Source organism: Lactuca sativa, chromosome 6 (assembly GCF_002870075.4).
Source record: "Lactuca sativa cultivar Salinas chromosome 6, Lsat_Salinas_v11, whole genome shotgun sequence".
NCBI classification, from domain to species: domain Eukaryota; kingdom Viridiplantae; phylum Streptophyta; class Magnoliopsida; order Asterales; family Asteraceae; genus Lactuca; species Lactuca sativa.
In genome coordinates, this window is record NC_056628.2 from 168,873,827 (window position 1) to 168,889,414 (window position 15,588).

General features: G+C 36.3%; 1 protein-coding gene across 1 annotated transcript; it reads left to right on the plus strand.

Moving 5' to 3' along the window:
• Positions 1 to 1,614: 1,614 nt before the first annotated feature.
• On the plus strand, positions 1,615 to 3,440 carry LOC111895474 (uncharacterized). The gene has a single exon (XM_023891557.3). The coding sequence runs from the start codon at positions 1,874 to 1,876 to the stop codon at positions 3,128 to 3,130; it is 1,257 nt and encodes a 418-aa protein (XP_023747325.2). The 5' UTR covers positions 1,615 to 1,873; the 3' UTR covers positions 3,131 to 3,440.
• Positions 3,441 to 15,588: the final 12,148 nt, after the last annotated feature.

Consider the following 15,588-nt stretch of genomic DNA (forward strand, 5'->3'; position numbering starts at 1 on the left):
ATAAAAGATAGTTCTTTTCTATTATATATTATATTAGTCTTTATTTAACTCATATTAGATTAGTCTAAGTTAGTAATCTATGCTTAGTGAGTCATTTCTTCCGTGATGAACTGTTGGCGCCAGTCCTATATTTTGTCTTTGTGGATAGAGAGGAGAAAGGGGTGTGGGAAGAGGATTGTATTATGAGAGAAGCAAAGAGGTTAAACCTCTTATTTGTTAGGCCCCGTTTGATACACATCTTTCTAGGCCCAATCAAATCTTTCTGGCTGAATGGACCGGAAAGACTGTTTGATTTGTACAAGAAAATGGGTCTTTCCCGGTAAGATATGTCTTTCCCAGAAAGCCCCAAAATCATATCTTTCTGGATGAATGGGCTGGAAAAACAATTATGCACCAAACCCTGACTCTTTCTTTCTTTCTTGGATAATTAATTTTTTTAAATAACTTTTTTTTTAAATTTATTTTTTATTGAATTATTACTTTTTTCATCATTTAGCACAGTCAATCAGATGTACAATCAAACAGAATGATTTTTTTCACAGTCAGAAAACTTTTCCAGACATCACTTTTTAAGACATAAATTATCAAACCAGAGTTTTTTAGAGTAACTTTTCAACTAGTTTGTAGTTGAAAATTTATAAGAACAACCAAATCATTGAAAAAACTTCTCCAATCATATTTTTAAATTTCAAAGATGGTGGTTTAAATAAAATATATTTTAAAAACTCTAAAAAAAACTAATATTGTGGATACTGTGACCTTTTCCTATTTGTTTCGCAATAAATCTTATTAGAGCCTTGATATGGCATCAAAAATATATTAAATCAAACATGCAAGCTCCTAAATCCTCTATTTTAATTATTCTTCAGCATTCCTATCTCTTAAATGTTTGCCATTTTTATATAACAACTAAACTTGTGAGTTAAAACCCATTTAAGACGTATTTATAAACAATCAATACGTTTCAAACTAAAAAGAAACTCATGTATGATACATAACATGATATTTTTGCATTACAAGAAAAAGAAATCCAAACACAAAACTGATATATTTGTTTCATTCACATGACGTATATAAATGAATAAAAGATTCTTAGGACTTACGTTGGTTGGTATTTTAAGATTCAGACGAAGTTCAAATCAACAATAATAATGTGACCTTGCATGATTCTTTTTGCTAACAGTTATACGATGAGACTACATCTTATGATATTTTTTGGGCTGAAATGATATAGTCCCACAGTTGTTTTTGAGGTGGTATTTTGGACGCTAATAAAACACCCAAGTTTAAGTCCAAAAATTGTAATCTTACGCTTCTAGGATAAGCTTTTTTGCTAATTTTTTCTATACCTACACGCATGACTAATCTTTAAATACCTGGTTTAAGCTTCACATTATACTAATTTATACTAAGGTAATTCCTAGTTTAGTTTCATACTATAGCCCTTAAATTTGTGGGGTTCGGAAGAAATAAATGAAAGAAAAGATTAAATAGAAGAGATAGGAGATAGGATAGGGGAAGGTTATTTAATTTAATAATAATATGAAAGGAAGAAACGGACTTGTTTTTGGGACACCGAGTATTTTGTTTGCAGGTTTAAGAGATTCTTTTTCAGATTATTATAAATTACAAATCTCCTCCTTCACTCCATCACTCCACCACCCACACCCACACCCACTGCACACATTATTTGTCCTCTCTATCTCTCTCTACTCTGTAGGGTTTCACTCTCTATCTTTTAATAATCCAACTTACTCAGTCATACACGTGCCTCTGGGGACTCTCCCTTACCTTCATTTACACTACCCTTTGACCTCTCTCTCTCTCTCTCTCTCCAACAACATCAAGAAAGATATAGCAGCTTAGATTTTTCATGGAAGGCTTACCGGAAGACGCCGGAGATGGCAGCATGCTCTGCACCGAGCATCCATTCAAGAACAACACACCGGCAGGGGGTATATGCGCCTTTTGTCTTCAAGAAAAGCTCGGGAAGTTGGTGTCTTCTTCTTTTCCGATAGCCGTTTTTCCTTCGTCTTCGTCTTCTTCTCCGTCGTTCAGATCTGACATTGGTGGTGGTGGCGGGAGCGCCACCACCGTCGTCCCACCACGGTTGACAAACCAGACTTCCTTATTGGTTTCAAATACTCAAATCACCCCGAGTAACACCACGAATGAGTGTCACTATCATCAGTATTATTCTAATCGATCAAGGATACTTTATTTGCTTAGTCAAAAGAAGAAGAAAAAGAAAGATCTTAACATTATTGTCGACGGCGGCGGCGGACATGGCCACGATCGGAACAAAAATCTTATGTTTAAGAGAAGCAAGTCGACGGCCACGCCTAGGCGTGGCGGGGGGATGCATTTCATGGATGCAGATAATGTCGACGGTTTTAACAGCCCTCATAAACGTGGGTTTTGGTCGTTTTTGTACTTGCAGAAACACTCTCATTCTTCTTCATCAACCAGGAAAAATATCAGAGACATTTCTTCGAACAGTATGGGTGCGTCGGCATCGGCGGTTGGTTCTTTCCCTCAAGTCCAAAGATCTCGTCAAGATAAAGATACAATAGTGGTGGAAGAGAATGAGAGTCCTTGTCACGCTTCGTTTGACCGAAAGGTGTCCAGATCCAGATCCGTCGGGTGCGGCAGCAGGAGCTTTTCCGGCGACTTCTTCGAGCGGATCTCGACGGGATTCGGCGACTGCACGCTCCGCCGCGTGGAGTCGCAACGCGAAGGCAAGTCGAAAGTCTCCGGCATGCGCGGCAACGGGGGCCAAGATTGCATCAAGGAAAGAGTCAGGTGCGGTGGTTTATTTAGTGGGTTTATGATTACTTCATCATCATCTTCTTCTTCCTCATCCTCTTACTGGGTGGCTTCAAACCCAAATGAAGGCACCACCGCTGGTAATGTCAATGCAGCCGGAAAAATGACTTCAACAGGCGGAGCCGGAGCCGGAGCAGGGCAGAACCAACAGCATTCTCATGGCCGGAGCAAGAGCTGGGGATGGGCGTTGGCAAGCCCGATGAGAGCATTCAGTAAGCCATCTTCAACCAAAAGAGAAGCTTCAAACAAGAATCAAACTCCAAATTTGGCTGCAATTCCTTCCTTGTTGTCAGTGAGAAGCTAAAGATTTGATCAAGTTTCAACTTCAACTTCATTTTCTCATTTAAATTAATTTTTATTGGTTTTTTTCCTATTAAACATGAGATAGGAAAAAGATCAAGAAAAATAAGGTAAATGGGAAATGAAAATAATAAGATGTAGGTGAAATTACCATTAATTATAATATAATACCCTTTTTATTGAGTAAGTATACATTTTATTTAGTGAGTATTGGTAAATTTGTTCTTTTTGGTTTTCATGCCAATGTTTGTTAATGGATTGGTGTTGATTTTGTATTTTTGTTATTATAATATGATCATGATTGTTTTGTATGACATTAATTATAATGTGGTAGAACTGAGGAATCCATAGGGACTGAATTATATGTTGATCATCTTCCTTATCAAGTATGCTGGATTATTTTTCAGATTGTTATCTTACAAAAGAAGAATAAAAAATGTAAACTTTTGGTGTATGTAACAACCAGACAATCGCATCATTGGATACCTATCTCAAATTAAACATTAATTTTACAATTAATGATCATAAATTTGGATATCCATCTCAAATTATAATTTTATATTCTCATTATTTTTACAAAATAACATATATTATAGAAAAACAATTTTGTATTATGTTTAAGAGAGTATTCACAACTTTTACTAAATTTTAAAAAAGGTTTCGTTGTTTTATGGGAAAATGACTCTTAAAAGTAATTAACTTTTGCGTTTGTATTCATTTGGTTTTTTTTTTTATTATTCAATATACCATTGAACTTGTTGTTTGTGTTCACCATAACCTTTTTGACCGACTTTTGACCTGTGATGAGCGTTTCAGAGAGGTAACTTTGTTAAACATGATCTATGCTATGATTACTGTGGTTAGCTCTCAACACCTCTCTTCAAAATGATATGATTGTGTATGAGGTATATTTATCAGCATAAACGTTTACCTCAAGGTATATTATGGTGATGTGTCTGCAAAAGCAACATGATATTGTACATATTGATGTTGTATCTCATCCCATTAATTCGATCTTAAAGCTAAGTAAACTAAAAAATCACAGTGCTTGTGATTCCACTCGTTTGTAGACTTGTCTAGAATCCATGATACGATAAATCATTCGATTGGAAATGTAAATGTACTAATGAAATGCGCTTGCTTAGTCAAGATTCTCCTATTAAATATTCAAGTGTATTACAAAGTTGTACATGTATGAATAATGTTCTTTCGTGGGTTATGTCTTGAAGAGAAGCAAGAATGAATCTTATAAAGTCATTAATATCAGTAAGAGATGACGTTTGATTTGCTGTAAATGAGTAAAGGGAAAATGACTCAAGAGGGTAACCAACTGTTGAGTTTGTTCTCATTTCGTCCCTTTCCTTTTTTTTTTTTTGTACTCAATATACCATCGAACTTGTTGTTTGTGTTCATCATAACCCTTTGACCGACTATCACAGGTCAAAAGGGTTATGGTGGACACAAACAAGTTTGATGGTATATTGAATACAAAAAAAAAGACCAAATAAGTACAAACGCAAAAGTTAATTACCCTCAAGAGTCATTTTTCCTTGTTTTACGGTAGAATGCTAGAAGCTACTAAATTATAGCTAAATCAAAAGATTTCTAATTCAAATAACGTTTAACAGTAAAAAAATCTTTTATAATCTTACAAATTAACTTAATTGTATTTTTTAAAATCAATGATGTATTTTAAATAAGTTAGTGTCTATAATTTTATACTTCAAAACTTTCACTTATTTTTTGGGAACATACATATACCAATAAAAACAATAATTTTAAAATAAATGATGTATTTTAAATAAGTTATTTTATATAATTTTGTACTTTAAAAACTTTCATTTACTTTTGCGGTAATATAGATAACTTCAAACTTGTAATTACCGATTAGTTTGACGAACACAACCTAAATGTTTTATGAGAGATTTTTGCTTGAAGTTAACAAAAACAGAAACTTAAACAAATAAAAAAGCTTATCTAATAAAAGAAAAAGTATTTTCTTTATAGTAGATATTGTTAAAATTAAATTCACAAAGTTCAATCTAAATTATTTTAGAAAACTATATTTTATGAACATCAAAAAGTGGTTGTTTGGTGATATGTTTCCATCCATTTTGATCACCAACCCCATTTAGATCATCTTGGCGGTAATGTAGATATTTGATGTTTTTCTTTACATAAAGCTTGTATCAAATATTGCATATTTATTAGAAAAGAATAATATAAAAAAGATTTAGGGTATGAATGACACGAGCGTTTGAAAGCTTTTATCTTTTAACTTTTAACAAAACACTCAAGTTTAAAAAATAGGTATCCGAAAAAAAGAAGTTTATCTAGAGTTTTTGCATGAAAAGTGTAGGGATAACAGGAACTGATTGACTACTTACCGGTGAGAGTAGAGATGTATAGCCACTTATGTGACTAGTTAAATATGAGTCGTATGTGAAATAAGAAATTTTTTATGAATGTTATGTTATTTTATATAACACCAGACTTGTTTGATATATTGTTTCTATGTATATTCTGGTTTAAGTGGTAAGTTTTGTGGGCTGTTTGTTTTTTTTTTTTTCAGAAAAATCACTTCTAACTGTGCCGCTCAATACAACCTCAACACTCGACCTTCCGCAATTATTTGTTTTTTAGAATGCTTTTAACTTAAAAACTGTTGCGTTACGCAATACTGAACTATCATATTAAATCACTTCTCACTTTACTTTAAGTTATATTATTCAATATAGATTTGTTTTAATTTTTTTCAGCATGTTTATTATTTTAATAATATTATGCAGGATATTATAAACAATTTAGTATATTTTACATAATTTCAAAATTATTTGGTAAATATTGTATACATATTTTTTTGTGTTACATTTTCTATAATCAAATATTAATAAATTATAAACTTAACCACTAAAGTTACCAAATTTATTGAAGCTGATCAGAAAAATAATCATCGTTTGCGAAAATTTAACAAAAATGGACATGTTTTTCGCTAAATTAACAATTATATTTATTGTTATTTAGCAAATATTATGTTTAATTATTTTATATAAACGTATTTAAAAATCATATCATCAAAATGATCTTTATATTTGATTTGCATATGATTAAGCTAAATAAAATTTTGATTTAGAAATAATTTTAGCTATTATATAGTTAATTTCAGTTTATTGCAGCAACTCACAGACGTTAAAAAATAGACTTCGTATTATACTCTGCAGCCGTTTGATCCACATCTTCTTCTACAGAAGGTTGCAGATGTAGTTCGTAAACTTCAGACATTTTTGTTTCGAAAAAACAAATAAAACCTTAGAGAGAATGGACTCACAAGCATCAAAAACACGTACATGACTTTTGTTTCATACTTTATTTCTTGTTGCTTTATCTATTGTTAAGATTTGGTTGATATCCCCATACTTGTTTTTCTGAAAATACTTTTGAATTCTTTTTGAAACTTTGGTTTTGTAAATAATGTTAAATGCTACGATATTTTTTAGAACATCGATGTTAAAATATTGTGAAAATTACTGTTTGTTACAACGAAAACCAATGTAAAATAAAATAAAATAAAATTATTTTACGTAATATTTTTTTATCGATATGAGTGTCTACTTATAGAGAATAAAATATCATTGATTTCCATCTATATACTTTTTATCGATAACATAAGATCTATGCAATACTTAAATATGACACTTGAAATTGTTTTTGCGTTTTCAACATTTTTATTCAAATGATATTGATTTATTGCGGTTTCATACATGTAAAAAAGAGTTTTAACTGTTTACATAAAAGATTTTATAAACAATTATTAACTTAAATAATGTGTTTTTATAAGTCATATTTTTTTTAGTTATTGATTTGTTTAAGAAGTTTTCATTAACAAATTTTTTATTACATGTATAAGAACAATTTGTTGCATACTAAAAAATATTTTATCAATCTTATTTGTTTTAATATCGAATAAAAAGAATCCAAATACCTTTTTCTAAACTCCATTTAACATCATAATAGTCATTTTTACTAAATAGACATTAGTTTTAAACAAGCAATCCGACACCCGTATACTACAATAAATAGAAAATCTAGGGATAATCACTTGAAAAGGTAATGAACTTTCGATTTTGTTCACATTTAGTCACTAAACTTTTTTTTCAATAACTATGTGTCACTGAACTATTGAAACTATTCAAATCTTACTCTTATGACCGGTTGTTATCGGTCATAAGGGTAAAATGTAACAATTTTAATAGTTCAGTGACAAATAAATAATGAAAAAGAGTTTAGTGAGTAAATGTGAACAAAGTTGAAAGTTTGTTTCCCTGTCAAAAAAGTTTAATGACTAAACGTGAACAAACTTTCCTCTTGTATTATGGTTTAGCAAATTATGATTTTTTGTTAAATTTTAACAACATTTGTTAATGAAGAAATCTATGAAATACAAAAACAAAACCCCGAAAAATATATTAAAAAAAATGAAAAATCAAAATCGAAATAAAAACCAATAGTTTGGTATTTTCCAAAATAAAAAATCAAAATTTCCAATCTGATTTTGGTTTAACAAAAAAAAAAGAACCATTCTCACCCATAGTGCCGTTTTAATTGTTGAATATATAGCTATTTTTTTTCTAAAAAAATATTTTTATAAATGTAATATGTACGGGGTAGTTTGGGTGTAACACTTCATAAAAGATGTTAACGATTTTACTTAACTTTATATGTCTAGTTAAATAATCATAAATTTCAATAATTTATTCAAATTTTTTAAGAAAATACAATTTCAAATATAAATCAATTGTCCGGATAAATTAAAAATGTCTAAATTCTAAACAACTTGACTTTAATTTTCAATATCATTTTTAATAGTAAATATATTAATATGATGTATGTCAATACATGGAGTATAACAACATATATAATGTATCAATGTATGTATGTATTCTTTTATAAACAATGTATGTCAATTTATGTATTGCATAATTTTATAATACAAAATTCATACATATAATATTAGGATAATTTTTATACATATTATATTCCATAGTTTTATAACATAAAAATTATACATATAATATTGGTTTCGTTTTTCGTTTTTTTAAGACCTCTTCCGGCTTTTCTTTTTTTTTTTTTTTTTTTTTTTTGTATTTTATAGATTTCTTCATCAATAAATGTTGTTAAAATTTAACAAAAATACATAATTTGTTAAACCATAATACTAGAGGAAAATTTGTTCACATTTAGTCATTAAATTTTTTTGATAGGGAAACTGACTTTCAACTTTGTTCACATTTAGTCACTAAATTTTTTTTTTCATTATCTATTTGCCACTGAACTATTGAAACTGTTCACATTTTACAACCGGTCATAAGGGTAAAATGTGAACAGTTTTAATAGTTCAGTAACAAATAGATAATGGAAAAAAGTTTAGTAACTAAATATGAACAATGTCGAAAGTTTGTTACCCTATCAATTCATTATCCCGAAAATCTAAGCTATTCCACAATCGAACACTCTATTATGCATCTTTTTTCTATACCCTTCATTAAATGTATTATATATATATATATATATATATATATATATATATATATATATATATATATATATATATATATATATATATATATATATATATATATATATATATATATATATATTTTTTGTTGGAAACAAAACATGGGCCGCAGCTATACAGAAAGAACGACATAGATGGTCTACTAATAAGTTGTGTTCTATAAATCCCTTTCTTTTTATGTAATATATTAACAGAAAGTTGGAGACAATTGGATTTTGTAATAATACCTAAAATTGGAAGGTGAATCTTGTAAAAAAGTGGGGTTCCATTTGATTGAGGTTATGATATCTAACTTTTTTGGTTTGTTTTAATTAGATTCTCACTTTTCCTTTCACCCCTTTTTCTTTTAAACACCACAATGTTTCTTTTACTACCATAATTTTGTAATCTTGTTCTTATTTTTAAAATATCATGAAAAACTACAATTTTACATCTAAAATTACATTATCATATAAAAAGTATTTCCAGTGTCACACATTCAAAGGCTAAAACACCTTTATGCACCAAAGTTATACTTTTTATTTATTTATTTTTATGATTTACGGTATTAATATGATTTTTATTTTAAATTTATGCCGTTATGTTTTAATATGCTACAAAATCCATCTCATCACATAAGTTAATAAAAGATATACATCGGGCTCACGGCTCCGGCTACTTGTGTATTGGTTCCCACAAATTGACAAATTATTTGTTTAGTTACGTTTTGGTCTTGTTTCACAAAACTAGCTGTAAAACTAGTTTTTTATTTATAAGTTTGTTTATCAATTAATTATCCTAAAATTGTTTATCAATCAATTAGCATATAAGTTAGAGAAATCTTTAGAAAAGTCCTAAAATTTTACCCTAATTTACGAAAAAGTCCCAAACTAAATTTTGTTTACGAAAAAACATGAATTACCGGTAAAAATGACGATTTGACTCATTTTTTCGGTTTATCGGTTTTATTACTTACATGTTTCACTAAAGTCTCATTATTTTACTCTAATTTGCGAATAAGTCTCATTATGGTGAGAGATCTGTTCGCAATTTACATTTTACCGGTTTCATTGTTGACCCGGACGCCTAGTCATTAAATGAGATGATGAGATGGATATGTTGAGTTATATAATGTTATGTTTAGCATAAAACTTGATATCTTGATGTATTGTGTTTCTTTTTGGAACATAAAATGCATCCAATGAAGACTAAAATAATTATATAACTAACAACAACTGCGTTATTTTTTACGTTTATAAGAAATATCAAATTGTCTATCTAATTTTATGTAACCCAATATATCCATCTCATCAGACACCAACTCATTTTCTGTCATTTTTTCTTGGAAACACACATTTTATTGGTTTCATTGCTAACGTAGATACATATTCATAAATTAGCCGATGAGATAGGTATCAGATGAGTATCAAATTTTACAGTAAACATGACATTATATAACTCATCGTATTCATCTTATCAGCTAATTTAATGACTAAGTGTCTAAGTCAGCAACGAAACCAATAAAATGTATGTTACATGAAGAAAAGGGTTAAATTATGTAACACCGTAAGATTTAAAACAATTTTTCACATTTGAAAACACATTTTAAATAAAACCATTCATTCATAAAATCTCATAACATCATGTTTTTAATTCACAAATGTCTCCCAAGATCAAAATACATCCAATCCCATATGTGTGTACGAATCAAGCCGGCGCCTTCCCACGGTCATCACTGGTACCTGAAACAAATAACACTGAACACTGTAAGCATAAGCTTAGTGAGTTCCCCAAAATACCACAATAATCACATAATAGCCACTCGAGGCTGTAACTCTGTTGACCCTCTGGTCAATGTGTCTCGGTGGGGCCCTCCAGCCCCAACTCTCTGTGGGCCCTCTGGCCCTTACTCTAGGGACCCGAAAGTCCCAACTCTGTAACTCTGAATCATGCATATCACATATCACAATAAATCACAACACATAATAACATGCAATCACACTGGCATATAACTCTATAATACTCTGTCTCTTAACTCTGTTACCACACTAGGTAAAGTATAGTGAGAAGACTCACCTCGGGTATCTCGGTAAATCTCTGACTTGGTAAACGCTGGCCTAGCCTCCGCCTAATCATATGAAGATAAGACTCTATTTAATATAACTCTCAAGGCTAGACTATGCTCTTTTATGACACTCTCAGAAGCGTAAAAGACCATTTTACCCCTCTCATAGCTCAAAGGCCCCACATTAGACCATACCCTAAAAGTCAACCAAAAGTCAACTCTCCGGGTTATGCTGCGCGTACCAGATGTGTACGCTGGGCGTACCCGGCTGCACCACAGAATCGGGGAGCGCCTCCCAGTACGCGGCGCGTACTAGGAATTACGCTCGGCGTACTCCCCTGCTTCAGCCCTTTTGCTCTTGAGGTCTTAAACAGTTAAGACCTACGTCCATATTTTAGATCTGACCCCTTCTAAGCCCCTTAATCCATAAAGTTGATGACTTTAAGCCTTTGCATGGCTGAACAAGTCACTAACTCCCAAAATGATCCAACCTTCAACTCTAGAAGGCTTAAAACACATACATGACTCCAAAGTAACATCCAAGATAGGAACTTTATGGCTCTACTTCACTAATAACACTGAAAAGGGACAGATCTCGGACCATGGAGCACTTTACACTCATAAAGTCTCCACCTTTGGGGTTTTTAGCCCTAAAAAGGACACATACAACAACAACCAAAAGAAGAGGAAAGTTTTGAACTTTATACCTCCAAGAGTAGCTCTTTCCTCTGTAGATCTCAGATCCAAAATGGCACCTCAAGCTTTAGCCTCCAAGATCTCCTTTCCTCCTTCTTCACCAAGCCACTACAGCACCAACAAGCTCAAATCAACACTCTCACACTCTAAGAACGATGGGGCTCTATTTTAGGGGTTCACTCACTGATATGGAGGCTAAGGAATGAGCCACAACACCCTTTAAATAGTGCAAAATGAGGATTAGGGTTTTTGCACCTGGGTCGGGTACGCCCGACGTAACTCTAGGTACGCCCAGCGTACCTTGGCGACTCCGCGTCCAAATTAAGCGCGTGAGTACGCGCAACGTACCCCTTTGGTACGCCCAGCGTACTCACTTGCTATACATCCTCCACTCAAGGACTAAACATGACAATACAATAAAGAACAAGGATGAAGGAAATGCACCTGAATCTCGGGGTGTTACAATTCTCCCCCACTAGAACTAGACTTCGCCCTCGAAGTCTCATTCCTCAAACAACTCTGGATGCTGCCCTCGCATCTCCGACTCTGACTCCCAAGTCATCTCGGATCCCTTCCGATGTTGCCACTGAACCAAAACCAAAGGCACCTCTTTGTTTCTCAAAACCTTGATCTTCCGAACTCTGATTTCCACCGGTCTCTCAGCATAATTCAGGCTCGCATCCACCTAAATATCTTCCAATGGTACCACTGCCGACTCATCGGCTATACACTTCCGCAATTGCGACACGTGGAAAGTGTCGTGGATCTGACCTAACTCTGCAGGTAGCTCCAACCGGTAGGCTACCCTGCCTACCCTTGCAATCACCCGAAAAGGACCGATATAACGGGGCCCCAACTTGCCCCTCTTCCTGAATCGAATCACTCCTTTCCAAGGAGAGACCTTCAGGAGTACAAAGTCGCCGACCTGGAACTCGAGCTCGGACCGGCGCCTGTCCGCATAACTCTTTTGACGACTCTGAGCGGTCAATAACCTCTTCCTGACCTGTTGTATCTGCTTAGTCGTCTGCAGCACAATCTCTGTACTACCCATAACACGTTGCCCGACCTCACCCCAGCAAATGGGAGTCCGACACCACCTCCCATACAACAGCTCAAAGGGTGGCATACCAATGCTCGAATGATGGCTGTTGTTGTAGGAAAACTCTGCCAAGGGCAAATACGTGTCCCAACTCCCCCCAAAATCCAACACACAAGCCCGGAGCATATCCTCGAGCGTCTGAATCGTCCGCTCACTCTGTCTGTCAGTCTGGGGGTGATATGTGGTACTAAAATGCAGCCTAGTACCCAACTCCTCGTGAAACTTCTTCCAAAACCTGGAAGTGAAACGCACATCTCGGTCTGAGACAATCGAGATCGGCACTCCATGCCGTGATACCACTTCCCTCACGTACATCTCTGCCAACTTCTCTGCGGATGAGCTCTCACTGATAGCATGGAAGTGGGCGCTCTTTGTCAACCTGTCCACAATCACCCAAATTGCATCGACTCCCCTAGCAGTCCTTGGCAATTTGGTGATAAAATCCTTGGTAATCTGTTCCCACTTCCATTCGGGAACCTCCAACGGCTGCAACTTACCATGCGGTCTCTGGTGCTCGGTCTTAACCCTACGGTAGGTTAAGCACCTCTCAACAAACCACGCGACATCCCGCTTCATACATGGCCACCAATACTCCCTCTTCAGGTCTAAATACATATTAATGGCTCTAGGATGGATCGAGAACTTCGACCGATGAGCCTCCTCCATCAAAATGGTACGCGTCCCTCCCACAAACGGTACCCAGATACGCCCCTGAAAAGTCATAAGCCCCCGGCCATCGGTAACAAACTCCGATACCAACCCAACAACTCGCTCTTTCTTCTGCATCTCAGGCTGCACAGCCTCAGCCTGTGCCCCACGAATGGCGTCCAACACCGGAGCTATCACGGTCAATCTCAAACATACATCTCGCAACGGGGTGCTCTCCGCCCTGCGGCTCAGTGCATCGGCTACAACATTAGCCTTGCCCAGGTGGTACAGGATCTCACAATCATAATCCTTGACCACGTCCAACCACCTCCTCTGTCGCATGTTTAGGTTGGGTTGATCCATCAAATACTTCAGGCTCTTGTGGTCCGTGTATATCGTACACCGAACCCCGTACAGATAGTGACGCCAAATATTGAGGGCGAACACCACTGCCCCCAACTTAAGATCGTGGGTGGGATACCTCGTCTCATGAGGCTTCAGCTGCCTCGATGTGTATGCTATCACATGCCCTCTCTGCATCAGCACCGCTCCCAACCCCAAAATCGACGCATCAAAATAAACCAAAAAGTCCTCCATCCCCTCTGGGAGGGCTAACACTGGGGCTTCACATAACCTCTGGCGAAGCGTCTCAAAGGAGGTCTGCTGCTCTGGTCCCCATGAAAAAGCAACACCCTTCCGGGTTAACCTGGTGAGTGGCACGACGATCTTGGAGAAATCCCTGATAAATCTCCGATAATAGCCTGCCAACCCCAAGAACCTCCTGATCTCGGACAGTGACCTCGGCACCTCCCAACTCATCACTGCCTCCACTTTGGCCGGGACGACCAATATCCCCTTCTAGTTGACGAGGTGCCCGCAACCAGAAATCACACTTGGAGAATTTGGCGTAAAGCCTCTCTGATCTCAGTACTCCGAGGATCTCCCTCAAATGCTCCTCATGCTGCTCTCTGGATCTCGAATATACCAAAATATCGTCGATGAACACAATCACCGACCGATCCAACATCGGCCTGCACACTCTGTTCATGAGATCCATGAACACTGCCGGGGAATTGGTGAGTCCGAAAGGCATCACCACAAAATCATAATGCCCATAACGAGTCCTGAATGCTGTCTTCTGAATATCCTCATCTCGCACCCGTACCTGATGATACCCCGACCTCAAATCGATCTTGGAGAACCAAGATGCTCCCTGCAACTGATAGAACAAATCATCGATCCTCGACAACGGGTAATGGTTCTTGACCGTCAGCTTGTTTAACTCCCGGTAATCAATGCACATCCCGTGTGAACCATCCTTCTTCTTGACAAAAAGGATAGGCGCTCCCCACGGCGAGCTGCTCGGCCGAATAAATCCCTTTCCCAACAGCTCCTGAAGCTGCGAGGATAACTCTTGCATCTCTGGAGGTGCAAGACGATAGGGCACCTTGGCAATAGGCGCGGCCCCCTGAACCAAATCGATACTGAACTCCACTTGCCTCACGGGAGGCACACCTGGCAACTCCTCTGGAAATATGTCTGGGAACTCATGCACTATCGGAACCTCCTCAACTGACCTCGGTCTCTCTGAATCAACCCGCGTATCCATCACATACGCCACAAAGCCCTTACAGCCTTGCTGTAGACACTGCCTCACTCTAGCGGCCGAACAGAACGCTGACCCAGAACGTGTACCCTCGCCATACACCGTAAGAACTCCCCCACTAGGGTCTCGTATGGTCACCAGCTTCCGCTCGCAGTCGATAACCGCACCGAATCGGCTCAACCAGTCCATGCCCACAATGACATAGACATCACCCGTCACAATAGGAACCAAATCAATCGGGAACTCAACACCGAAAATCTCGAATACACACCCTCGGATCACCTCTGTGGCATATATCACCCTCTCGTCAGCTATGGAAACTCTCAGAGGATGACTCAACGCCTCACGACTAACACTGATATGCTGACTAAAAGCCAAAGATACAAAAGAGCGACTCGCACCCGAGTCAAATAACACCAAGGCAGGTAAAAAATTCACAAGAAAAGTACCTACGTATAACATAATATAAGCACAATATCTCAACATCAAAATAAATACATGAAAGAATACATACCAGCCACGACATCGGGCGCTGCGCGAACCTCCTCCGCGGTCAACTGAAAGGCTCTCCCTCGTACCCTTGGCGCCTCGGCCTTCACTGGCCGACTCTCGGTAGCTCTGATAGCGGCAGGGGCAGATCCCTGAGGTGCTCCCTGTGCTGATCCCCGCAACTGCGGACACTATGCCTTCCGATGTCCAGTCTGGTTGCAGTGAAAACATACTGCAAACCCCTTGGGGCACTCCTTGGCCACATGCCCCTCCTTGCCACATTTGTAGCAAGACCCTGCTCTGCA